Consider the following 25675-nt stretch of genomic DNA (forward strand, 5'->3'; position numbering starts at 1 on the left):
AAAACCCTTTACCATGTTGGACACCTTATAAAATATTTCAACTTTTTACCAAGAACCAAATTCATGCCTGTATTATAGTATTTCTGGAATTTTTATTTTATTTTCTTCCTGTAACAAGTTACATTTGAACACTCATAAACCACAGATTGTTGAAAGTAATCTGTTGGGTGGATTTTAAAAGGTAGGGTCATAGATTGGCAAATATTTCAAAAATGAGTGACATAAATACTTCAAAAATGAATGACAGAAAAAACTTACTTGGTGAGAAGCAATGCAACTGGTGATAGTATAAACTATTTCGAGGAAGGATTTCCTTGGAGTTAATGTGGTTTCAATAATTTTTGCTATCTTAATTTTTTTCTCTCGGATTTCCGAGGGTCGGTGTCCGTTTGCAAGGCTGCGGTGGTTCGATAAATATTCCACCGCAAAACATTTGCATCTGAGAATGATTTATGCATGGTTTATTGCTGTACTAGAAAGTCAGGGTATTTCATTCCAAAGGAAAAGAGTCTGTTAAAGTTTTTTTTGTATTTTTTTGTTTTATTTGCGGGGGGGGGGGGGGGGGGGGGGGAATACCCTCTGCCACATGGCATGGTACAATACAAAATAATCTGGGTCAATCTTGGAGTTATTCTGTAATTGCTTTTCAGAGAGGTTGGTTTAGGAAGAAATCAAAATTGAATCACCCACGTAATCAGTGACATTTCAATTTCAGCACCTCCCAACTTGATCATAAAATGTTTTTATTTGTTCAGTCTAGACAAAAAAAGCCATCAAGATATTGGTCTCTTCAAGGTAACTAGGCTCTCTGAGGCTGTTGCCTTAAAGGGTAATGTACTTTTTACTAACAAAAAACACAATGTCCACAGATTTACATTAAACTTACACAGTTTGAAGATTATGATAGTATATAGGATTTGAGGCATTGCATGGTGGGGTATCAATGTATATTTGGTTTGCGGTAACACCATGTGTGTATCTACTTGCCAGGTAGAGTCGTTCTTAGGGAACTGTCTTGCTTTATTCTACTGCCGGGAGTAGAGAATCGGAGGTTCGGGAGACTTCTCAGTTCTGAAAAGAACTGTCCTGTTTTTTATAACTATTACTTACCAGGGCGGATGGTATAGACATTAGACTGGACTACTACTTTAGCTTATAGGATCGTAATAACTGTACTGCCGCGGAGTCAGTTCTGAATTGGTCTCAACATTGGTATCAATTATGATAGTAGAAAGCTTCCCTTGAAATTGTACTTACTGAGGTGCTGTAGTTTTTGAGAAATGAATAAAAGTAATAATTTTTGTCTCAGTTTTAGCATGTAAAAACGTATTATCCGGTTATGCTATGGTTTTGGTATAATATCATAACTGGTTAAGGGGATTTTACATGCTAAAATAGTTTTGGTCTCATGAGACCAAAATTATTTTGTGACTCATTTCTCAAAAACTACACAACCTTAGTACGTAATATTTGAAGGGAAGCTTTCCCATATCATTATCTTCAAACCCTGTAAGTTTAATGTAAATCTGTGGACATTTTGAAAAAGTACCCGAATCCTTTAAAGGCACTGGATACTATTTCAATGATTTGTTGGCGTGAAAGCTTACTTGGTACCAAGCAATGGAGAGCTGTTGATAGGGCCAAACAAAACTATGTGTGTTTCTTATTACACTGGCCAAAAAATTAGGGTCGGTAGGGACGAAAACACGTTTTATTTGTTGAATTATTTCATTGCTTCAAAACTTAAGGTAGGAAAGAATGGAAAGAAAAGGTTTATTGTCTTCACTAATTGAGAGAATCTCAAACAATGATATATTTTTATATTTTTGGAACTAACTATGTCATTGGATTTGTACTCAATTACAACAATTGAGCAACACCTGTCAAAGATCAGGAAATAAGGTCAATTCTCTCATCATAATTCTTGTCTAGAGAAAAGTGGTGGAATTATCCAAAGAAAGTGTCTCAGTTGTAAATTGAACACCAAGGCTGGAATTCAATGTGACACTTGAAGATTAACTCAGCATGGTAGCATAGGTACGGGGCTGTCAAGTCTACTGTCTGAAGCAATCAAAGCATCCAGCCTGTAGTATAGCTGTTTTATAGATAAGAAAGTTGTAAAGGCAGTGGATACTATTGGTAATTACCACAAAAAAAAATTGTTTTGCTAAAAGCTTACTTTGTAATGAGTAATGGAGAGCTGTTGATAGAATAAAACATTGTGACAAATGGCTCCCCCTGAAGTAATTTTCCACGAATTTGATTTCGAGACCTCAGAATTAGATTTTGAGGTCCCGAAATCAAGCATCTGAAAGCACACAACTTCATGTGACAAGGGTGTTTTTCTTTCATTATTATCTCGCAACTTGGACTACCAATTGAGTTCAAAATTTCACAGGTTTGTTATTTTGTGCATACATGTATGTTGAGATATACCGAGTGAGAAGACTGGTCTTTCACGACAACCAAAGGTGTCCAGTGCCTTTAAGGTTGCATGAAGTAGTTCACCTATGATAAGTAGTTCCTTAAAAAACATCAATTAATTATTGTCTGGATCCTGACATTATCTCTAGTCCAACAGCCAAACAAATGTTACATGAATTTGTCAAGATTCTTTCAGAATAAACATTTTTCAAAAATACAGTCTTTCGACAAAATTTGGGCCAGGCATACATGTACTAGTTGTAAACAGTAGTTAAAAAAAGTTAAATAAATTATTCTAGAGAATAGAGCTATCTTAATTGAAAACAAACAAACAAACAAACAAACAAACAAACAAACAAACAAACAAACAAACAAACAAACAAACAAACAAACCAACAATTCTTGGGAAGGATAACATTTGCAAGACTTTTGTAGGTCACAAAAATGGAGCACCGTATTCTTATAATAATAGAATGACCCAGAAACTACATGTAGTAATTTATTTAAGCTCACAGCATAGCAGCGTCTTGGTTTAATGTATACCCAGCTGCTGAAAAGACATCCCCTTTTCATGGTGATCATGCTGTGAGATCTAAACTGTGTAGCTGTTGAAAAATGCTTTGTGACTTGACATTTTGAGAAGAGCTCTTAAAAACCAAACTGGAAGTGGAAGAAAGTTACAGAGTCAATATTTTTTTTGATAAAAAAGAAAAGAAGTTGAGCCCGATTTTTTTTGTTTTCTCCAGTTTTCCTCATAGAGAAGTGCTCTTTAACAGATAAAAATTGCAATTTCCCTTCAAGAGCAAGTTCAAAGCCTACCATTAAGTCACATACACATAGTGGATGGACTACACGCAAAAGCAATAATGACCTCCGTTGCCCCTTGTCGTGGCCTTGGTGCCCCTTCAAAAGTTTGTTGTTTGTTTGTTTGTTTGTTTGTTTGTTTAGATGATCTTCCTGTCAAGGGAACTCGGCAAACTCCCACCAGGGGTTATAAATGCCAAGCTGGCAACAACCAATCTCTCTCATACAAACATTGGTTTAACGTCTATGATTATGAATTGCACAAATCAAGAAATTGTGATTCAGTAACTAGACGACAATATTGATTCTATTCATTGTGAAATCAGCGATTAGCTGGGGAATTCGAACCCACAACCTTGTGATTGCAAGTCCTGCAGTCTAACCGCTTGACCACAGTGACTTAGGTTCCCCTCAGACTTTAACATTTTCCAATAAAAGTGCCCTTTGCAAAATGAAAATGGCCCTTGTAAAGATGAAATTCCAGGCCTGATTCTTGTAGGGAATAACTGAGTCATACAAAATATCTGTCTGATCGAATCGTGTTTGTTTGCCTGGCCTGCCATCAGTTAATGGGGTTCGGATCAAAGATCACCAGTGGCATCCAGTAGTACATGTATCTCAAGCCTACCCACGCAACTCCAACCTGAAACTCGATCCCAACCCTCTCATAAATCCAAACCAGTGTTTATCTCTCCGTCCTCAGCTCCATTTTCCATCGGTGTTTTTGTTTATCTGATGGATTCTTCTCACTTCTTGGGGATGGAAACTCTTTGTTCCAATTGCCAGTTCGTGGCCTGTCTGTATTTTTGTTTATCTCAGCGGGGGTAACACAACACCTTGGCAGGATTAAAAAAGTACATGATAAACATTATCCACAAAGAACGCTTGGACTGATATCAGCTGAACTTTTAGATTCCTTTGTGTTAGGGTCAGACATTGAAGCACTATTTTACAGCACACTTGCCAGCAATTTTTGGTAATGCTGTTCTTCTCCGTTATGTGTTGGTATGGGATGGATCAATTCTAACACCAGTTAAAGGTAGGGTGTGGCCTAGGGTGTGGTCATTTATAGATTGGTTTTTGTCAATTTGATGCTTTTTTTATAGACAAAATTTTGAAGAATATTACTATTCAAGTCACGTGTAAATGTTTCACCTGAACACAGTGTCTACTTGCTGAGAAAACAGCAAAAAACTGTCGTAGTATATTTCACATGAACGTCAAATCCATCCACATGTGTAGCGAGGTGACAGCGGGTGGGAGGTGACAGCGGGTGCAAACCGCATCTTTGGTCTCAGCATTCGCGAACGGACACCAGCACTCAGTAGTCCGAGAAAGGATTCATGTTCTTTGATCTTCTCAAGATAATGACTATTTGTTTCCTCTTTGTTGTTTCTTTATGCACAGCCCAAGACGCCAGAACCAAGGGATAAGATTGAGGACCCAGTACGAGACTATCGAACCTCGGACAGGAACCATCGGCCGTTGAGTAACGGACCTCAGAAAGGTATGTACATGTACCCCTTCAAGTACTTTGGTACGGTGTGAATTAGTGCTGGGCGAATAGTGAAATTTTGTTATTCGGATACCGCTGGCCAACTATCCGAAATTAACCGGATATTCGAATAGCTTTTTCGCCGCAAGAGGGCGCTATTTAAAAAAAAAAAAAAAAAAAAAACTAGAGGGCGCTGTTCGTTTGTGAATGAGATCTTATGGGCGGATTGATATTAGTTTTAGACAGTGTCACTCGGTTCATTCATAAAAATGACCGGATCTAATTTAAAGATGGCGATTTGCTTTTTGTTTTGATCGTGATAGACTCTACGTGAAGGAAAACTTTTGTAATCTTTGAACAAATTACGTGTGAAATGTCATTGTTTTAACTCTTCACGGAGGTGAGCATAGTTAAATACTTAATTTATGCTGTTTTATGCTGTCTTTTAATAGAAGTCTCATAAGAATTCAGACAAAACATTCATATCAGTTGTCGTCCGCGGATATTCGGATATTAAAGAATATCCGGTTACTCGGTTGTAATTACAGAATTATCCGGTTTGTAAATAGGTAATCGCGCCCTATGCGGATATCCGGTTAAGAAAAAAAAGGCATCCGCGGTTACGGATAGGAAAACCTATTCGCCATTAACCGGATATTCGAATAATACGCCCAGGCCTAGTGTGAATACCTGTTTGCAATGTGTGTTGAACATGTCATGTTGTTCCACTATACAGCCGTGTTCCCTTTTTTGGGTGGTGAATTATCTGAGCACCAGTGCGAACAGCCCGCAGGGAAAATTTCACCTGGGTAACTTAGCTGTCGGTACCGAAACTTAGCTGTCGGTACCGAAATTATCGTTGCGGTACCCACTGCTTACACGTGGGATTCGAACTGCCTCTAGCTGACGGGCTAGCTGAGTGGTCTAGTGGTAAGACATCTGCTCTAGCAATGCAATGGTCGTGGGTTTGTATTTCATCTGACTTTTTTGTCTCTGCTAAGCACCAAGTTTGTAAGTAATGACGTCTCCAGCTTTATGAAATTTGGCCTTGAACATGAGCCTGAACTGCTCAGCCGTGAGACCAAATTGGCCGTGAGACTGCTGTTTAAGTTAATTTACGTCCAGTTTGACACATGAAATAGCTATCTGCCCTTTCCAGTAAACCAATCTGTTCTATAAGGCTACAAAAGTTAAATAACTTCCAGTTTGAGACATAAAATAGCCGCCTGCCCTTTCCAGCAAACCAATCTGTTTTGTAAGGAAAGAAACTATTTTTAACAGGTGTTTATTTTGATATGGACCGTATGATGATGGGCTTACAGTGACCTCAATTGCCAATGTAAACAGTCTCTGAAGACCTTTCATTTGATACCACTGACATGTTAAATATATTTCTTTTTCTCTGCTAAATAATAAAAACTTGCGGGTATGTACATTGTAAACCATGATGTAATTAATTCTCCTTCGAGGGAGTTTTGGCTCTGGAAAGAACTGGTTTGGTCTCAGCGTTTCGAACAGTATACTCTGCTCATCTTCAGTATATTCTGCTCATCTTCCTCATCTTCAGTATACTCTGCTTCTTCTCCTGAAGATGAGCAGAGTATACTGTTTGAAACAACAAGACAAAACCGACTCTTTTCAGAGCCAACAGTCACTCAAAATAGAATTATTATTTGGTTATAGCCGCCCACAAATTGACTATTAGTGGATAGTTTATTCTTATCCTTCACACCATGCAAAGCTTCAAACATCACTTTGTTCTCTGCCGTTTCAGTTGAAGTAATTTTCTTCCTTTTTTTTTTTTAAATAGACATTGTCTGATAAATAAATAAATAAACAAAGAAATGAAAGTGACAATTAAATTTCATTTTTCAAATGCTGATCTTAATAATAATAATCTGAGACATTTGGATAGCTTATAAAAGCAGGAGCCTCTATGCGCAACAGAAAACAATGAAATAAAACATATAAAGCTTTTTTTTGTTACAAAAATATTGATTCAAACAAATGAGTCTTTAAAAGTACCTTAAAAATTAGGAGGGTCTGCTTGGCGAATATGAAGAGGTAAGAAGTCATTATATAACAAAAGTCCAATGAAAGGCACTTTGACCATAGAATTTTGTGGAAAGAAAAAGTACTTTGCGTCTCTAACTATATCTTTACGTGCCAAAATCCATGCGTGTACAATGGTTATGATTAATTCCTCCCAAATGGTTCCCCCCATCTATTCCACTGTCTGATCTAGCAAAATTCACTCATAGTGAAGGGGAAAAAAACCCATTCAGCTAAAAACTGGCTGTGCAGTGAGTACCGTAAACATAACATCTGAGATAATGTTACATGGATGCTTATTGTGAGCCTTCTCTGCCAGATTGGAAAATATTTTGAGGACCTCCATACACCACAGGCAAAACAAAAAGGTTAAACAAATGTCAGCATGATAGTAACAGCAACTCTGAGAAACTTCTCAGTATGGAACTAGGGCCAAATATAAAACCAACATGTTTGGCGTCCCCACCAGCTTCCGTTTTATAAGCTGCTTTCTTTTTATTTATTTTTTCTCTTTGAAAAAAAAAAGAGAAAAAAAAGAAGGAAAAAAAGGATAATCTTTTTTAAAGTTTGGAATCTGTACATTCCCTTAATCGTTAATGAAACTAAAGTCTAAGAGATGTTAATTTTGCATCGGGGATAAAGAATATAATTTTGTTTTACCCTTATGCCAATGTGTGTTAGCGCTGTATACTCAGTACTTTCTCAAGTCCTGTGAAAAAAAATCCAAAGGCATATTACTGGAGTGGGATTCAAAACTGAAGTCATTAAATTTGTTATTTCAGTAAGTGTAGTAAAACCATGGCGGTAGAAATACAAGGAGACAAACATCTACATCTGGTTTTGGGTCTAGGTTAAGGGAGAACCAGAAGAATAGAGGTGTCTGTTGTGTTACACACTTGTGTGCCCCCAAAAAGTTCATGTTTGTTTCCTAAAAACACAAGATAACATTCTTGGCATTATGTGCGCCATAGTTTGGCAATCTGAATGTGCTCCTGAGACCCGTGATGTTGAGGCTCAGCGTTAAAAGGTTTTGACTGACCCCCGAGGTCATCGTCCAGGTTGGCAGCTACTCAGGGGTCATTGTGGGGGTTAATCACTAGAAAGGATTGGAAGCTCCTTTGGGGGTCAGACACTTCGTGTACAATCACCTGAACATAAATAATGAAAGGCAAGTCACCACAAATACATGTAGGCCTACAATGTACTTCTAGTAAGAATAAACTATAAATAATGTTAAACTTGCAGGGTACAACCATGTACGTAATAATTCTCTTCAGAGGGAGTATTGGCTCTGAAAAGAGCCGGTTTGGTCTTGACGTTTTGGTTCAAACAGTATACTCTGTTTATCTTCACGGGAAAAAAAGGAGAAAGAAAGCAACACCTTGTCTTTACAACATACAGTGAATTGGATAATTTAGGCTGCTGGAAAACTCCCAAGTACTGTGTGATGTTTATGGGTTAAATTTAGATGTCACCAGCAAGCCATTTTCCCCAAATTTGTACATTTAGATTTATACTTTCTAAAAATTGTCCTAGCATCTTTAATAAACCTAAAACTCCAAAACAAATGCGGAATCAATACTGTGAACTGTTAAATTGTGTGGTTATACATTTGTTTAAAGGAAAATTTTGTTTATCTTATTTACTTACAGGAGAGGATTATTCTAGTGATGAATACGACTCCCATGACAATATGAAACATCCTATACATGGACGGGGAATCAGAAGCCCTAGGACTGTGAAACGTGAACAGGAACATAACGATGAGCGCGCCCGTACGCAGCACGACCGAGACGGACGGGGTGATCGCTACCACAGGGATCCTGAGAAAGTAGCCAATAACAATTCAGTCAATCACGGACGTTATAACGATCACGGCCCCAACCATGACCTCGACAGAGATGGTGACAGGAGGCCGAACGATCACGGAAATCGAAGAGGTGACCCGAGGAGACCACCCCACGATGACCGTAAGCCTGTGGATCACGATCGTCGATCAGTTGACCCTAGAAGGCCAAACAAAGAGACGGATCGGCCAAGTGTGGACTACGAGACTAGAAGCCTTGAGCGCAAACGCAGACCACGCAGTCCCGAGCGTGAGAGGGCGGGCTCCAGGCCCGAACGAGCCAGGACGCCAAAATTTGACTTTGATCCCAGGGACAGTCGGCTTCCTCCGAGGTCACCCAAGGCAGAAAGGCGGAGCCCACCAGCAATCGAGAACGGGACACGGTCTCTAAGGCGGGACCCACGAGGTCATCATGATGATAGTAGAGGTCAAGATAGCCGAAGGTCAAGACCAGGAGGTGAAAATACTGGACCAAGAAGCAGGACCCCTAAGCCACACCTTAATTCTTCGCCAGTTAATAGTAAGTTTTGGTCAAACTCTTGAGGCCTACCAACAAAATAATTACGTTTCTTGTAAACTGAGCGATCATTCAGAAACCTGCCAACTTAAAAAATTTATGTCATTTATTTGAATAGTGATTTTTTGTTTTTTTTTCTGACCGACTGAATGTTTCACTAACGCTATATAAGAAGCCACTATTACAATTCTTATATAATACATTTCTCATCCTGCTTAGGATCTAATGGTGTTAGTGACCAAAGACCGCCCTCTAGAGCCAAGCAGGTACCCAGGTCATCTTCAAGCAGCGAGGAAGGCAACTACATTGAGACGACGGTGTTCCTCAAGAAGCTGGACAATGGATTCGGTTTCCGGATTGTGGGAGGAATTGAAGAAGGATCTCAGGTCAGTTTAAAACAAAAATATACCTTTTGGTTTTTTAACCGATTGATTGTTTTAATCATATTAAATGTGAAAAATCCATTTTGAAAGGTTGTCGTGTTTTGGAGATGAATCCAGAGTGAATATGTCCATGTAGGAAGAATAATTTGTCATATGAATACACAATCTGAGAGATGTTACTGACAGTAACGCTTCTCAGATTCAATTTTGTCGGCTAAAAGTCTTATATCTTTTTACGTAACCACATTACTTGGAAGTGAAATGTTTCTCAAAACGCTTTACATGTTACATTATCGAAAGCTGCTGTAGGATTTAAAGGCAGTGGACACTATTGGTAATTACTCAAAATAATTATTAGCATAAAACCTTACTTGGTGACAATTAATGGGGAGAGGTTGGTGGTTAGAAACGGCTCCCTCTCAAGTGCCATAGTTTTCGAGAAAGAAGTAATTTTCCACGAATTTGATTTCGAGACCTCAGATTTAGAACTTGAGGTCTCGAAATCAACCATCTAAACGCACACAACTTTGTGTGACAAGGGTGTTTTTCTTTCATTATTATCTCGCAACTTCCATGTCCGATTGAGCTGAAATTTTCACAGGTTTGTTATTTTATGCATATGTTGAGATACACCACTGCCTTTAAAAACAAAAGTTTTTATCGCCATTAATTGTAAGAGTGCTTACCAAACTTACACCTTCCCTTTCATATCAGTAAAATGTTTTGCTTTTTGTTACATTTTGAAAGAAGATTGTTTTTTAAAGGAAAGTAAAGCCAGTGTGCGGACACAGGAATGAAATTTCAATGGTGAACCTTTGGATACCATTTCAAACATGTTATTCGCAGTTGTCGAGATTAATTATGTGTAGGCATTACTTACTGATAGAAATCTTGCTGGTGCCCTGTTTGAGATCGGATTACTACCGGCTGGATACAGCATTTGCCTAGTGGAAAAAAAACACAAAAAAACATTGACTTGTAAACTGATAAAATCTTGTCCATCGATCCCTGAATTTGGATACATCCAGAATGGCTGTAGACTGGTTGGCATCTTCATGTCTATAGTGTAAGGTTACATTGAGAAGCATCATGTACAATCAATGCTGTTTACTTAAAGACAGTTGCGATGTAAAGTTTTTGTTCTTGAAGGAAATCCTATATCGTCGCGTCGGTGCCAAAACATTGTTTCTTGATTTTGCAAAATATTATTCTATCTTGCACAACAGTTCTTGGGGCAATCTTGTGTACATCCAGGCTATTTAAAGCGATATACAACATTTTGACAGTTTCAATTTCAAATGTAATGTTAGTGCTATTTAAGGAGATCCGCATTTGTGCACTGTGGAAGATTGCCAACATAGGGCTCCAATGTAGATAGCTCAGTTTGTAGAGCGCTGGCACGTTAATTCTGAGGTCGTTGGCAAGTCCCACTCCAGTAAAAAAAATTTGTTAAACCCCAAATCATTTTAAATGTTGCCAAGCTGTTTCTCTTGTGGTTTATAGCTTTTGCACTGACACAACGATATAAACCTTTTGATTTAAAATCTACTTCTTCTCTGGATTAATAGGTGGCCATCGGAGCAATCATCCCACAGGGTGCGGCGGATCTAGACGGCCGTCTGGCTACCGGTGATGAGCTGCTGTACGTTGATGGCCAGTCGGTACTTGGCTCTTCCCATAAGACTGTGGTCACTCTCATGGTGACTGCAGCCAAGTCTGGCCGCGTCTCTCTGGGAATAAGGAGAAAGGTTTCTCTAGCTAATGTACCAGGTAAAATGATATGGAGGAAAAATGTAATTCAAAATATGTAATTCAAAATCTAGTTAAAGAAATGCTACAAATGACAAGTTTTCCAAAGTGATGAATTTTCAAGTGAGGTTTATATTGGGGTGATTCTGAGACGCATTGATGGTTTGACAACTCAACTTCAATCAGTATGCTCTGATTGTCTTCAGGAGGAATGGCATTGATTTGTCAAAGCGTTGGTTGTTCTAGAAGAGATTTATCACATGCTGTAAACCCAAACCTCAGTTAATTGTTGTATTTTCAACTCAGTTCTAAAACTTGTCTTGTAGCACTCAAATAAAAGTAACTTTAATTTTTATTTTTATTTTAAAGTTGACAAGAATCTTGCTGAGAGACGGCCACCATCACAGCTACAACACCAAGCCCCACAGAGTCCCATCAGCCCAACCAGACCCAACGGCAGCAGCTTCCCATACGATGTGACGATCAACCGACGACCCAACGAGGGATTTGGATTGGTTATCTTGTCCTCCACACTGACCTCTGGTTCCAAGATTGGTAAGTAATAAAAATCAAGTGATGACATCGATGAGGGAGGATGGATATGTCAGAGAAAACTTGAAGAGAAAATGTTTGCATTTTGTTTTGTTTTGTTTTTACAGAACATTGTTTGAAATGAGGAACTCCATTAAGTATTTTTCTAAGATCAAGTAATAAATCACAAAGGAAACTGACTGCATGCATTTTACCCATTTTGGGGGCTTGAACAACATGACTAAAGAAGAAAATTGCTTTAAGTAGTTTCTGTAGTTCATGTAAGATAGAGTCTGGTATACGACAGAATCCAAACCATCAAGCCATTTTTTACCCCAGCATTTTTCACGTTTGCCAAATCTCATCCCTGAAAAATGACCTCGCAAATTTTGACCCGTTTGCCTCCTAGGTCGTATCATTGAAGGGAGTCCCACGGATCGCTGCGGCAAAGTGAAAGTTGGAGATCGTCTGATAGCTGTCAACAAAGTAGACATCATGTACATGAATCACATTGATATCGTCAACATGATTAAAGATGCTGGGCTTAGCGTCACACTAACCATAGGGCCACCAGGTAAGCAGATTGTTTAGACTTCTCCAAGTAATTGATGGTTGAGCTTGGTGGCAAAAGCTGCAGTTTCTTGTAGAATCCTCTCTGTTCTTTAGGGACTTGCCTCCATTTCAGACTCTACTGCATTTTATTTTATTTTATTAACCCTTTTCTTTCATTGTTGTATTTATTCTGTTAATTGTACATTTCATGGTATTTATTTGTTATATGTTATAGAAATATATGTTGTTTGAGTTGACTGTCACTTATTACTATATAAACTTCTGTCACTGTTTGGCCCCCAAAATTGATACCACTTTTGTTTTCATTCTTTTTAACAGAGAACACAGCGGTTGGAAATTCTCCAAAGGTAACTTTTTTTAGCAATTAAATTTTCTTCCATTAGACATTTGGTGCATTAAAATAACAAGACTCGGGTAATAATAATAATTAAAGTATTTGTAAGGCGGCAAAATCCACCAAATTATGGTGCTCAAGGCGCATGAGAGGGAATCCTCACACAGTAAAGAAAGAGGAAAAGCAGACAAAGAACAATACTGCCATACCAAACACAAGTTTAATACAATTCTTGTTTGTTCTTGTTTGTGTTTTCTAAGGTGAATGAAAGCATGACTAATGCCATAGCCATGCCAGCTCACATCAAGACTAGTGATGCCAGTCTAATGCAGAGAGACAGTTTCCGAGATTCACCAGGATCACCGGTCAAACCCTCACCAGACCAGTACAGGTAAGAGCCAAGTGACTGACAGGGTAGCTGGGAAGGAGGTTGTAGGTACTAGAGAAGCAAAGAGTCCCTCTATCATATTTCTCACATCTTACTGAGCCCTCATTGGCTCCCTGCTTACGTTCTTGCAGTAGAGTTAATCAACATTTGTTATCAATGGTTTTCATCTAAATGTGCCTTTGTATTGTTTTTCCCTTTTTATAAACTTTTCATTCTCACTTGAGTGTAGGACCTAACCAATGTGTGTCTTTGTTGTTCCGGTCTTTGTAGGTCTTGTACTTTGTGCTTTGTCTGCTCTGTCTGTACTAATTCTATTGTATATGTATTGGATCTTTTCTTTGTATGGCCACTCCCTAACACAAGCTGTGCTTACTTCGTTGTTGCCCTCAATTTTCTGCATTTTTGTGAATGACTTTGTAAACATTGTATTTATATTGATTGGGGAATTGGAAATAAAAGTTGTACTGAACTGAACTGAACTGAATGAACTACTGTTGTGTGCTGTGCTGCCGCTGTGAGGTCCATTCAATTCCATTCTTTGCTTACCTAAATTTGTTTGTTTTAGTCATCAGTATCTGTTTTTGACAATGCTTTTTGTGCTACATGTATCTTGTGGTTAGTTCCGTTGTGTTTGGTTTCCCTCTTTCGGGTTATATCACTTCTAGGTTTGATCTCTTCCTCCATGCTTTGATCTTCTTTGTTTTTAAAAACTTAAACATACCAAATTTAGTCTTTTTTAGTCGTGTTATGTTATATTTTTATTTAGATAATAATCCTAATTGAATTTTATATTTAATTACTGTGCTTATTTCTTTGTTTCTCTTTTTTTCAGTTTGTTTACCCTTATAAGCCCATAGGGACTTAATGATGATTTGTGCTGTACAAATAGAGTTTGCTATTATTGTTTAGTGGTGTTTATGAAGTGAACTTGCCTAAGAAAATCCTTCCAAATGAATTAATTTTGATGTGATTTGCCTCTCTTACCAGCTTTTAGGGTACAGACATATTTTTACTAACAATCTAGATGTACAATGTAGTTATGACCCCTAAATTTATGTTAAAGGTTTTGCTTCACTCCAAATAAACTGTTGATAAATTTCTTGTCAAACAGACAAAATGACTCCCAGCAGCCGGCATCCAACCGGTGGCGCTCTCCTTCTGAGTCCAGCCGAGAAGTGGGTTCGTCATCTCGCAGCACTCCTCAGCCCTCCTACGATCCCCACCCCAACCCCACCCCCTACAACAACCAGCAGCAGCATCACCCACGCCCCTACCAGCAGCCGCAGCAGTCCCAGCCAGCCGTGCCTTACAATGACTCAACCAGAGAGAGTTACAATAGGCCCAGGGACTATCCGTCATCGTTGACAGACTCGTACAATAATGAGTTGAGACATTCACAGTATCCAGCACACCAGCCTCCAGCACACCAAGCCCCACCACACAAGGCTCCACCACACCAAGCTCCACAGAATCCACACCCGTCCCATCCAAAACCTTACATGAGACCTCAAGGTCCAAGTGGGCCGAGTCCAGGGGTAAGTGAGATTTAGTGATGCAGTTGCACATATTTGTACATTTTTTAAAGACTTTTTAACCTTTTCCCTTAAACTGCTGTATTGATTTTAGCTCTACTCGTTATATATTGTGTTGCTGTTTGATCTTTTCATGTATGCCAGATGCTGAGGATCTTGGTGTAGGGTGATGTGTCGGCAACCTCTCCTCTCTTTTCTTTTCTTTTTTAAATTACTCCAGTAAATTTATGGTTTCAGTATCTAATAATATAAAAAAAAGTGTTTTGCAGTTATCTTCAAACCTATTTGCATTTTATTTTTATTTTTTGTAATTTTTTTTTTAATAATCGTGTGTTTTTCTTAGTGGTTTTCTAAATTTTATTCTTTGTGTTATGTGTTGCTTTTTACCTCATTGTATTCTTTTTTGTTTTAAGTGCTTTGAGGCCAAGCATAAGGCGCTATATAAATACCTTTTTACAACTATTATCATGCAATAGTGAGGCCACTGTCCTGGACACTGACACTGTCCCAAAACACCTAAGAATTGTGTGTGCAAACTGGGTTTTTTTGCCCGGTTTTGGCAGCTGTGTGGTGCACAATCGTTACAAAAATTGATTGAAGTTTGTATTGACTATTTCTTGGCTTGCCAGTGCAAAGCGTAGTAAAATACAATAAAGTTTTGTACATTTGTTGTAGATGTACAGCCAGCCAGAGATTGAACCGGGTGATTATTACGCCGTGGAGCTTGAGCGTGGTGCCATGGGATTCGGGTTCAGCATACGAGGGGGTCGTGAGTTCCAAAACACGCCATTGTTTGTGCTTCGTATGGCCGAGGATGGACCAGCTGCACTGGGTGGTATCGTAAAGGTACGTGTCGCACATTAAAGAACCCACTGCACTTATCGTAAAGAGAAGGGGTTCACCCAGCTGTTCCTGGTTTGATTGGCTGCATGTTGCGCCACAGCACCTTGTAAAAACCATTACATGCTGCTGTGTAAAAGAAGTAGGTCTCGTAACTCAAACGTAGTCCCACATACCTTTCAGGAAAATACTGTATGTTGAAGCGCCTTGAGCCTCACTGAGTGACGGATATATATACAAGAAGCCACTATTATTATATTGGATTGTCTCTGTTCTCCATTGTAGATTGGCGATCAGATAATAGAGATCAACAACAACAGCGCCGACGGGATGCTACACTCTGCTGCCATCGAGGCTATCAGGAGAGGGGGTCGTAAGGTCAAGCTGCTACTACGACGGTCGGGGCCACCACCAGCTTCAGGTTGGTACAAACCCGTTCGCATCCAAGTCCCATCCTTGTTGTCTATTGTACGCTAGACCACAACACACACGTCTAAGCGTTGAAATCCGCAGTACAATACTTCCTCCTAGTCGATGCCAAGAACACAATCTATAGATAGATTGCACATGACGTCATTGACCACCATCTCTGATGTTAAACAATGGAAAAGTGCGCGCGTGTAAGCACTGTGCACGACCTCAGCCAATGATAGCCTTTCACGTTTCATAAAAAATGGCGGCCAATTCAGGGAGTCTATTATACTCTAGACCACAACATGTATGTCTATGCATTATACCAAGAACACAATCTTGACCTTTTGTTGATATTTTTTATCTCCCCAAATGACAAAAATGTACTTGGATATTATATCAATTAATTAAAGGAACACGTTGCCTTGGATCGGACGAGTTGGTTTATGAAAAGCGTTTGAAACAGTTTGTTATGAAATGCACATGGTTAGAAAGCTATTTTAAAAGTAGAATATAATGATCCACACAAGTATCACTCAAAATTGCACGGTTTTCATTTTACGTCGCGAACTAACACAGTCGGCCATTTATGGGAGTCAAAGTTTTGACTCCCATAAATGGCCGACCGTGTTTGTCGACGAGGTTAAACGAAAACCACGCAATTTCGAGGCATAGGCATACTTGTGTAGATCATTGTATTCTACTTTTACAACATCTTTCTAACCATATCGATGTTATAACAAACGGTTACAGGACGCTTTTCAAAGACCAACTCGACCGATCCAAGGCAACGTGTTCCTTTAATGGATGTTTTTCATTTGTTTAACAGAGATATATTGTCTTTTGTTGAATGACTGAATTTTCTATTCAACTCGGCTTTGCCAATGTGACTGTAACTTTCCATATTTTAAACTCATGAAAATATTTTCAGCTATGCAGTGATGAACAAATCTTATTTGTATACTATTTTGTCCTGTCTTTTATTGATTAAGAAAAGTGCTTGAAATAAGAGTGTGACCAACAATGACATTGAACACATACCTTAATTTTTACAACAATATTTTAAACTGCCTTTTTAAAAGACTTCTTTTCCTCTGGGGTATGGGTCTGTTTGTCGGACCAAATGTGAGAAAATGTGCACAGCTTTCAGTTCAGTTTATCCTTTGACAGATCATAAGTGCCCTATTTATATACAGTTAAACAAAAACCCTCACCCCTGCCCCTAGTCACTTTACGTTCTCTGTTTTATCCTGGTTTATGGTGTGAGATAGTCTGATTCATTGGACAAATGAAACCGAAAGCACTACATGTAAGTTATGTCATCCCGATCGTCACCATGGTAATCAAAGTGTGATATATGCAAGATTGTTTAGTCTAGTCGCTGTTAGGAACCAAAACACATCCAGAGTTTGGTACAACACAGCTGCAAAGTGTAGAAATTTATGCTGTTTTTCATTTTTTTGTTTTATATAACTAGATTGATTGCGTGTTTTTTTGTTCCAGTTGTTTCATGTCACTTTTGTAGTACATGTGTGATTGAACTGAAGTCAATTTGTGAGACTTTTAATGGTCATGTACTTTCATTTTGTGCTGTTCTGGAAAAATGTAAACAGTTTGATTGTGGGTTTTTGTTAACCACTGATGAAATGTTGAGAGATTAGAAAAGTATGTAAGTGTCTCTCTGAAAAAGAAGAAGAAATATCTTCTAAATGAATACAGAGTACAGTCCTCATTCTGAGGTTAAAGGTCGGACGTTGATTCCAGACTTCATGGAGTCTTATCTCGACTCGTTCCAATGACGCACAAATAAAGTCATTCTGCATCGATTGGCTCAGCAATGAGGTGTGGATCCCACGCCTGACTCCTCTCACCCACAGTCTCACCCTATACGTACCCCAAGACTCTTCTCCCATACCCTCAAACCTTTCCCTCCATACACCCTCAACACCCTCACCCTGTATCCAACGAGCCTTCTCCATTACCCTCAAACCTTTCCCCCCATTTATCCCTTATTCCTGTACCCCAAAATGTTTTCCTTTGACCCAAGACATCCTTATCCTATGTTTATCCTATCCTTACCAACCTTAAATCACCCCTTAAACCTAACCCTCAACCTCTTGATCTTCATCTACCCAGCCTCACCTCCATCATCTTAGCCTATCCTTACCCACCACACCATTACCCCACACTTCCCCATACCTCATACACCCATGGACCCCCCATATTATTTCAACCCCATTGACCTCAAACCCCTCTCCTTCATCCGCCGGTATTCACACCGTCTTTGCCTTGTGCTGCCATTTCTCTCTCCTCCCAACATCTAGGCCTCCAATCCTGATCGTCATCGTTAGCCACTCATCACGGTAAGAGAAAGGTCGACCACGTCACTCCACCTTCCTCACAAATTACCAAACGCCCACTAAACGCTTTCCAGCACAATTCACGCCACTTATTCTATCTCCTTATACAGCAACTAACAACCTCTCTTTTTCGTAAGAAAAGAGCAACGCCGGAAAACCAACCCAGAAACTAATTTTGCAATTGAGTATCAAATTGTCTTGAAGATCCCAAACTAAAACCCTTACACTCGTAGCGATGTGTCTCGAGTACAGACATTTTGTGTATTTAGATTACTTATGTAGTTTTCCATTACCCTCCTACATGTGCGTTCCAAAAAATTCCATAAAACTACCAACATCTGTGCTGAAATTATGCTTTCAACAAATTTGTGCGTGTTATTCGCAAGAGTAGTGCATCAGTACCACAAAGTTCCACTGTGGTATAAACTAAGTCCCATGCACTGAGAACAAAATACTGCAGGAATATGTTGAACTGGCTTTCTATGCTATCACAGTGTCTGGTCTATTTTTCTGTGAAATGAAGTGATTTTTTTAAATAAAATGATTTGATTGTAGGAGGGTTATTGATATGTCTGTGTTATTAGAAGAGATGCTGCCTTAACCAATATTGCTTCTCAAAAATAACGTCTAATCTTTTAATAGGACCTTATTATTCAGTGTGTGATTTTTTTAAACTGTCCCTTTTCATTTTTTGTGATTTTGTTTGAACAAATTTCTGATTGTGAGATTCATGAGTAAAGTCCATTATCTATTGAGACATAATTTCATGCCTTCTAAATTGCAATATGCCAACAAACAACATCGTTTCATGAAAATACAGAAGCCATCATACGATAAAGTGGCGTTTCAAAATGGCTATTTTAGTGAATTCTATGACGCTAATAGGTCCTGAAATTTGCTGACAGTTTTAACAGCTTAGCGAATACATCATTACGTAACTTGTTTTAAAAAAAAAGGTTTGCCATTTTAAACCCATACATTGCTTCCAGAAAGCAGTGGTTATATACTTCTTGTCACTGTTCCCTTTATTTGTGCCGGAACAACCTGTGTATTGGTGAAGGAGATCATTTTCTACTTTTGCTTGTTTGTGGTTTCCCCACTTACAGATTGTCACCAATGTCACCACTATTGCTCACTTGCTCAGCTTTTTAGCACACGTTTGACTTTTGCTTCAGCAGATTTCTCGTTTTCCTTCTTGTTATTCTAGTTTACCTTAAAAAATATTTCACAGTAGATCCATGTGTAGTTTTTCCTTTCTGTTTTTTTTCCTGATGAATGAATATTTCAGGCACGGATGTATCACAAAGTACTTTGATGGGTAGTTATACATGTAGTAGGTGTAATACACACATTGCATGTCTCATGTTAAACACTCTATTGGTCATCTAAGAAAGAAAAAAACACAGAATCATCCCTGCATGTTTTATTATATTTAATTCATTCTACTCTCAGCAAACCACACGTTATTAGTATCCTGTAAACATATGTATTTATCCAAAAAGTGAATGAAATAACATGTTGTAGAAAAGATATTACTAAAAACCTACATTTCTCAACAGAATATCATATTACTACATTGTGTTTTTAAATTCCACATTAGTTTTATGTCTTCAAAGGGTTTTAAAAATAACCTTTTTTTTTGTAAGATACCTGGAATGTTTCATGACAAAGAGTATTTTGATATTTTAGTGACCCAGTTTTTGGAGTCAAAGTCCCTGTGTTGATCTTGTACATTGTAGTCCACGTTTTAGACAATGTTATGTAACATTTTACAGGCTTACCCTACATTTTGTTCATGTAAGTTGACTCCCAAAATGGCGAGCATGGCAGACGGTTGTCTTGGTTCAAGACTCTCCTGTTATTAATATCTCTCCGTGAGTCATTACCACAAGAGGGCGCACTGTCACCAATGGCCTCTATCAGCCGGAGAACCGCTGCCACAGGATAGCAGTTCTCCGTGTGATAGCGGTTCTCCGTGTGATAGCGCCCTCTTGTGGTAATGGATCATGTAGAGAGATGTTAATAACAAGAGTCCTGAACCAAGACTAGGCAGTCAGTAGCTATTTGTGATGTAGCTGCAGGGGGTCAATACATGTATAGAAATTACATGTATAGTTAGGCAGATGAACAACATGATTATGCGTCAACGTAATTTCTTTCATTCTTTAAAAATGACATACAACAATAAGGATATACACCCAACAATAAGCAGCACACCAATTCTCCTTCACAGCAAGCCAGCTTTTTTATTTTTTTGCGGTTGTCGTGTAACTTACATTTGACATTCCCTTTAGATTGAAACGTACATGTAGACATTACATTTTAATAAAACTCTTTGTTGTTTGTATTTTTGTTATCAGATGGCCTCCGAGGCGGGATGTTGAAGAACGCTCCTCATGCCGTGTCGAACTCGTCCCTTCAGAGTGCCGACCAAGCACTGCATCAACGCTACCCACAGCACCACCACCATCATCATCATCCAAGAAACCCTCAACAAAGACAGAAGGAGACGTTTGATAACAGCTGGTCGTATCGCAGTCTCCCTAGAGGAATGAGATACTAAGGGTCGTCATTGTCACTGTCATTGTCAATGAAGAAGAATAGTGACATCTGATATCACCAGGTCATACCGCAGTCTCCCTAGAGGAATGAGATACTAGATCCCAGAGGATGTATTGTCATTATTATTGTCATTGTCAATGCTCGAAGCTTCGTGACATTAGATATCACTAAGTTATTGTGCAGTCATTAAGGAGAACTAAGATGTGTGTCTCGCAGCGTCCAGTGACTTGCTTTTTTTCATTCCCCTTATAACATGTATAAACAAATGACAATTTCTGAAAATATGGCTTTGTTGCTGTCAGTGGTGTTGTGATTGTCATTGCTGCTGGTATCATTATGATTGTCATAACCTTGATTGCTATCGGACTGGTGTCATTACAATTGTCATTGCATTGGTTGTCATTGTGACCAGTGTCATTATGATGGTTAGCGTCATTATTGTCATTGTTACTTTTTCATCACAATTGTCACTGCAGTAAGTGTCATTATCACTGGCATTCCTATGGATCCTTGACTGTCACTGGCATGATTGCGATTGCTGTTACTTTTGACAATCATTACTGTCATCGTCCATTCATTGCCAATTACATATGCAGTAACCTCAACATGTGACATTTTACAAGAGTCCTCCGTAGGGAGGGTTTTTATCTATAAATAAATCTGTCTCATTTTGTACACATTTAATTGAGCTGCAGATTGTATTTTCTTTTTTTTACCAAAAACGCTTTTAAAAGTTTTCTTGTATATTTAGGTAAATCACATTTCTTAATTTGTAAGGATATTTCATTTTGACCATGGGAACTACATGTCGTCACCGTTTTCACGAAGGGACAATTTTGTAAAAAATCAATAAAAACTCATTTTGATTTTTTTGGGTGGTTTCGAATTAGTTTAACGGTATCTAACAATTCTCTAATTTATAGACCTAAAAGTCGTCTAGTTTGTTAGATATGCTAAGATGGTGAAGAACAATAACCTCAAGATCCTTGATTTGCGTTTTCACGAACAGACAGTTTCCTTTCTGTGTGTTAAAGACACGGCTGGCACAGCGCCAAAAACGAGTGCTCCGGTTTATACCTGTGACCTACATTGTTTTACGCGCGCGTGCCCCAAACGGGCACAAATGGCCACAACTTGTTTTTCGTTTTCACGAACAGGCACTTTGTGTATTGCTCTAACGCGTGGAAATGTCCCCTTGCACAGCAAAAAAAGTAGGAGATCCGGCTTTTGCGTTTTCACGAACAGCAACACGACTCGCTGCACACAGACCACATTTTGTACAGTTTTCACGAAGAGGCACTTTTGTTAATTGAATAATAACTCATTAATTAAACCATTATAAACAAAATTGGAAACAGATTTGTATGATTTAGGATCTCTACTTTCCTGATATGTAAAAATTTCAAAGATTTAACATCGAAAAGTCTACGAACCAGTGATTTCAAAATTAGCTTAACTTCAAACGCGATTTTCTCCAAACATATATTTTGGGCTGCAGGGGACAAATTGTCCCTTCGTGAAAACGGTGACGATGTGATGCCAATTTTAAACTATGTTTATTTTGAAAACACTCTCGGAAAATTCTGTAGGTATGTTGTAATATTTTCAAACATTTCTTTTTTTAAATAGGGGGACCAACTTAGCAAACAAATAAGGACCAAACCATAGCCATGGTACTTTGACCAAAACTGCTTACTATGTGAAAGTCGCTTAGTAAGTTCAATGGCCAATTTCATTTTGCTGCTAAGCTGAAAGCATGTCAACTAAGCAGATAATTACAGGATATTTTTGCTGGTAAACAGTTTCTGCCATTATAAAGAAAACTTGTGTTCCTAACAGCTCTATGATATTAGCTCCTGATGTGACCGACCGAAATTTAAATTATAATGCAAGCTTGATATATTCCAGAGATCTTAAAATTTACCTTTAAAGCAAGAGATTTCTCAGAAGAATTTGTACAAACATAAAAAACGAGCCCTGTTTTTGTGTTTCAAAATCATTTCTGAATTGTGTTTGTGCTTTTGTGCGTTGGTTATTTAAACATTCAATGCTTTTGGTTGCTAGCGTATTGGGCTAGTTTCAGTTTTCCATCTGCCAAAAAATGAGAATTTTTCTTTCTTCGTAACGGTTATCAGTGCCACATTGATGACTGTTGAAATAGGGAAAATAAATACTAGCTGCAAAGAGGATTGGATTAACAGCATTTAATAGAGATCCCTGGCATAAGCTGAGCAAGTTTTAAGATTCCCTCCCCTTTCTTGTTATAAAAATCAGAGAATGAATGGATTTGTTTTCCTCCATTGAGTTTATTTGAATTGGGCCTGCACGAAATCCAGTCTCATTTATTCACTCACCTAGGCGACCCAAGTTGCCGCATGCTTGAGTTGGGCAAACAATTGGTGTCACATTGTTTATATGAATTCATTTTGATTGATGCATTGTGTGTTTTGACGTCATACTGTTTGCTTTAGTTTGTTAAACGATTTGTATGAAACTATTTCGGGGAATTTCCATGCAAACACGCATTAGGGACTTTGTTCATTTCATGGTTGTTAGAAGTGACATGAAAGAAATGGCAGCTTTCTGAAATAAATTCTTCATTGTACACTATTTTCTTAAATAATAAATCAAAATATGACAATTTTGTATTTGTATCTGGGCCTATTTTCTGCTACAGTTAGCACAAAAAATTGCTTACCGTTAAAAAACAGCTCTATGAAATTTGGCCCTGGTGTTACCACAAACCTTGTTTTTTAAATGTTGACTTTTTCCCCTTTTTCCTAGAGTGGGTGAGCACTTTGCAACTGATTTTTTTTTTAGCAGCCATGATTTGGGCAACGATAAATATGTAAATATATTCAAATGAAGGGCTTGGTTGGACACGCTGTGCGTTAAGTTTACTTTTATATTTTGTAAGTAGTGTACATAAATTAAACATCAAGTACTTCATTTAACTACCTTGTAATCTTCACGTTGTATTCAATAGCAATATTTTTTAAAAGTTCTTACAATTGATTTTAAGTTTTTTAGTTGAGTTGCAGTTTACAGAAATATTTTTCTCGGCAATGAGAAAGAAGCTTGTGACCTTGTATTAATTTTGTCCCTTTACATTTTGAATTTAGGACCGGTTTAAGGTTGCACACTTTGTTATCAAGAATTTCTTTGAGATTATGTCTGACGTTGGCAGTTTGTTTTTTTACCAATCCTACTGTTAAATTTGGGAATTTTTGTTTATCTTTTTAGTTGACGAATCCACACTTGGATTTTGAAGGGCTGATATAAAAAACCAGTAAAAGTTCAAGCTGTTCATGTGTGGGTTTTCTACACATCCAAAAATTCTGTGACGTATTTGTATTTAGCTGCATTGTAGATTATGTTAATGGCTCCTTTTTTTTTTCATTGAGTATTTTGTGAGACATTAAAAAAAAACTTGGTTCCCAGCAGTTGTTTGCATGTGATTATGTAACCCCTATAAACGTTTCTTTTTTGTAATAACCAATTTTTATACTTTTAATTGATCTTTGGTTTTCCTGGGCATCTTACAAATTTGCATATGGTCAAAGGTTAAAGACCTTGTCAGTAAAATTCTTGCCACATGTTCATTCTTATTCAAGTTATAGTGGGTGTTGCTCCATGGTGGGAGGAAGGGATGAGAGATGTTGGAGATAAAGCCTGAGCAATTTTTGATAAGTTGGGCCTTCCTTGAAAATCTTTTTGGGCTTAGAGATTCAAACATTCATATTTGTAATTTTAGAAAGACAAAAATTAAACGTTTTTCGTAATCATAGTACGGCATGTAGGTGATGGAATGGTGCCCTTTGATGATACGAGCACAAAGTTTGGAAGACATTTGGCTGCTGGGTTATCACAAATTTGTCTGTTAAAAATTATACAGTTAGCAACCGCAGCCATTAAGAAAATGTTGCCAACGACATTTGGCCATAGGACCACCGCCAATTTGTCTTGAAAAATTGTACTGTTGGATTAACGAGCAGTGGTGGCCATTAAGAAATGTTTGCCAATTGCTTGTTAGGCAGTGTTCGAAATGAAGATTTTGGCTAAATCTACGGCTAGATAGCGTGCATCTGCTTATTCTTCAACACTGGTTGACGCGCTGATCTAGCCGTAGCTGAAGCCGATGTCGCCATTTTTGACACGGCCTAAACAAATCATTGATGGATCTATAGCCAAATGTCATTCATATGAAACGCTCTGACTGTTTGCTAAATTCCATGTGTGTATCAGCACAGGCACAATTTCCCCAAATATCTGCCCCACTATTATAAGTTTTACCATTTCAAGCTGTTTTCTACTCAACCTTGTTGTGTTTTCATTTGATCACATTGTAAATTATTCACATTTTTGAAACTCTTACAAAATTGTGAGCAACTAGTGTTCATGAAAAGTTGATACCAGTGTTCCCTTTCATATAATGTACAGACCTTAACAAATACCAGTTCAAAATAGTTTCTTACAAAAAGCCTACAATTGAAATCAAAATTATTTGTACAAAGTATAAATTCAAGATAAATAAAACTAAACAACACAAATATTTCCTTACAAATGTTGTAGATAATAAAGAAAAACAAGCCATCATTATGTTCAGGTGGGTAGTTTGCAAGATTTAGTTTTTTGTACCACTCCTTTTGCTTCGTTGTACAGGCATACATACATACCATCTGATATTTAATAAAAAAACAAACAACAAACTTATTTGTTTACTGAGTGGATTTTGTTTTCAAGTTCTTGTGTGTTGTGGCCAGGTGGTTAAGAGCATTGGACACAAACTCCGCTGTTTTTGATCAGAGTGTGGGTTTAAGTCCCAGTCGTGACACTTGTGTCCTTAAGCCAGACACTTAACCATTGCTTCATCC

The 25675-nt window shown here is 38.1% G+C and overlaps 1 protein-coding gene across 4 annotated transcripts in view; it reads left to right on the forward strand.

Moving 5' to 3' along the window:
* Positions 1-25510, forward strand: part of LOC139950541 (membrane-associated guanylate kinase, WW and PDZ domain-containing protein 2-like) — an 82289-nt gene extending 56779 nt beyond the window's left edge. For 2 of the 4 annotated variants that reach the window (XM_071949282.1, XM_071949291.1), the window contains exons 13-24: positions 4636-4735; positions 8428-9141; positions 9358-9524; positions 11090-11291; positions 11640-11825; positions 12211-12375; positions 12693-12721; positions 12969-13099; positions 14208-14631; positions 15304-15474; positions 15754-15889; positions 20600-25510. In XM_071949282.1, coding sequence (XP_071805383.1) covers positions 4636-4735; positions 8428-9141; positions 9358-9524; positions 11090-11291; positions 11640-11825; positions 12211-12375; positions 12693-12721; positions 12969-13099; positions 14208-14631; positions 15304-15474; positions 15754-15889; positions 20600-20802 — 2628 coding nt within the window. In that variant the 3' untranslated portion in view covers positions 20803-25510. Of the gene's footprint in view, positions 1-4635; positions 4736-8427; positions 9142-9357; positions 9525-11089; positions 11292-11639; positions 11826-12210; positions 12376-12692; positions 12722-12968; positions 13100-14207; positions 14632-15303; positions 15475-15753; positions 15890-17150; positions 17189-18203; positions 18243-20599 lie in introns of all 4 variants that reach the window. The other 2 variants (XM_071949307.1, XM_071949299.1) reach the window with 2 other exon arrangements.
* Positions 25511-25675: the final 165 nt, after the last annotated feature.

Source organism: Asterias amurensis, chromosome 2, assembly GCF_032118995.1.
Source record: "Asterias amurensis chromosome 2, ASM3211899v1".
Classification (NCBI taxonomy): domain Eukaryota; kingdom Metazoa; phylum Echinodermata; class Asteroidea; order Forcipulatida; family Asteriidae; genus Asterias; species Asterias amurensis.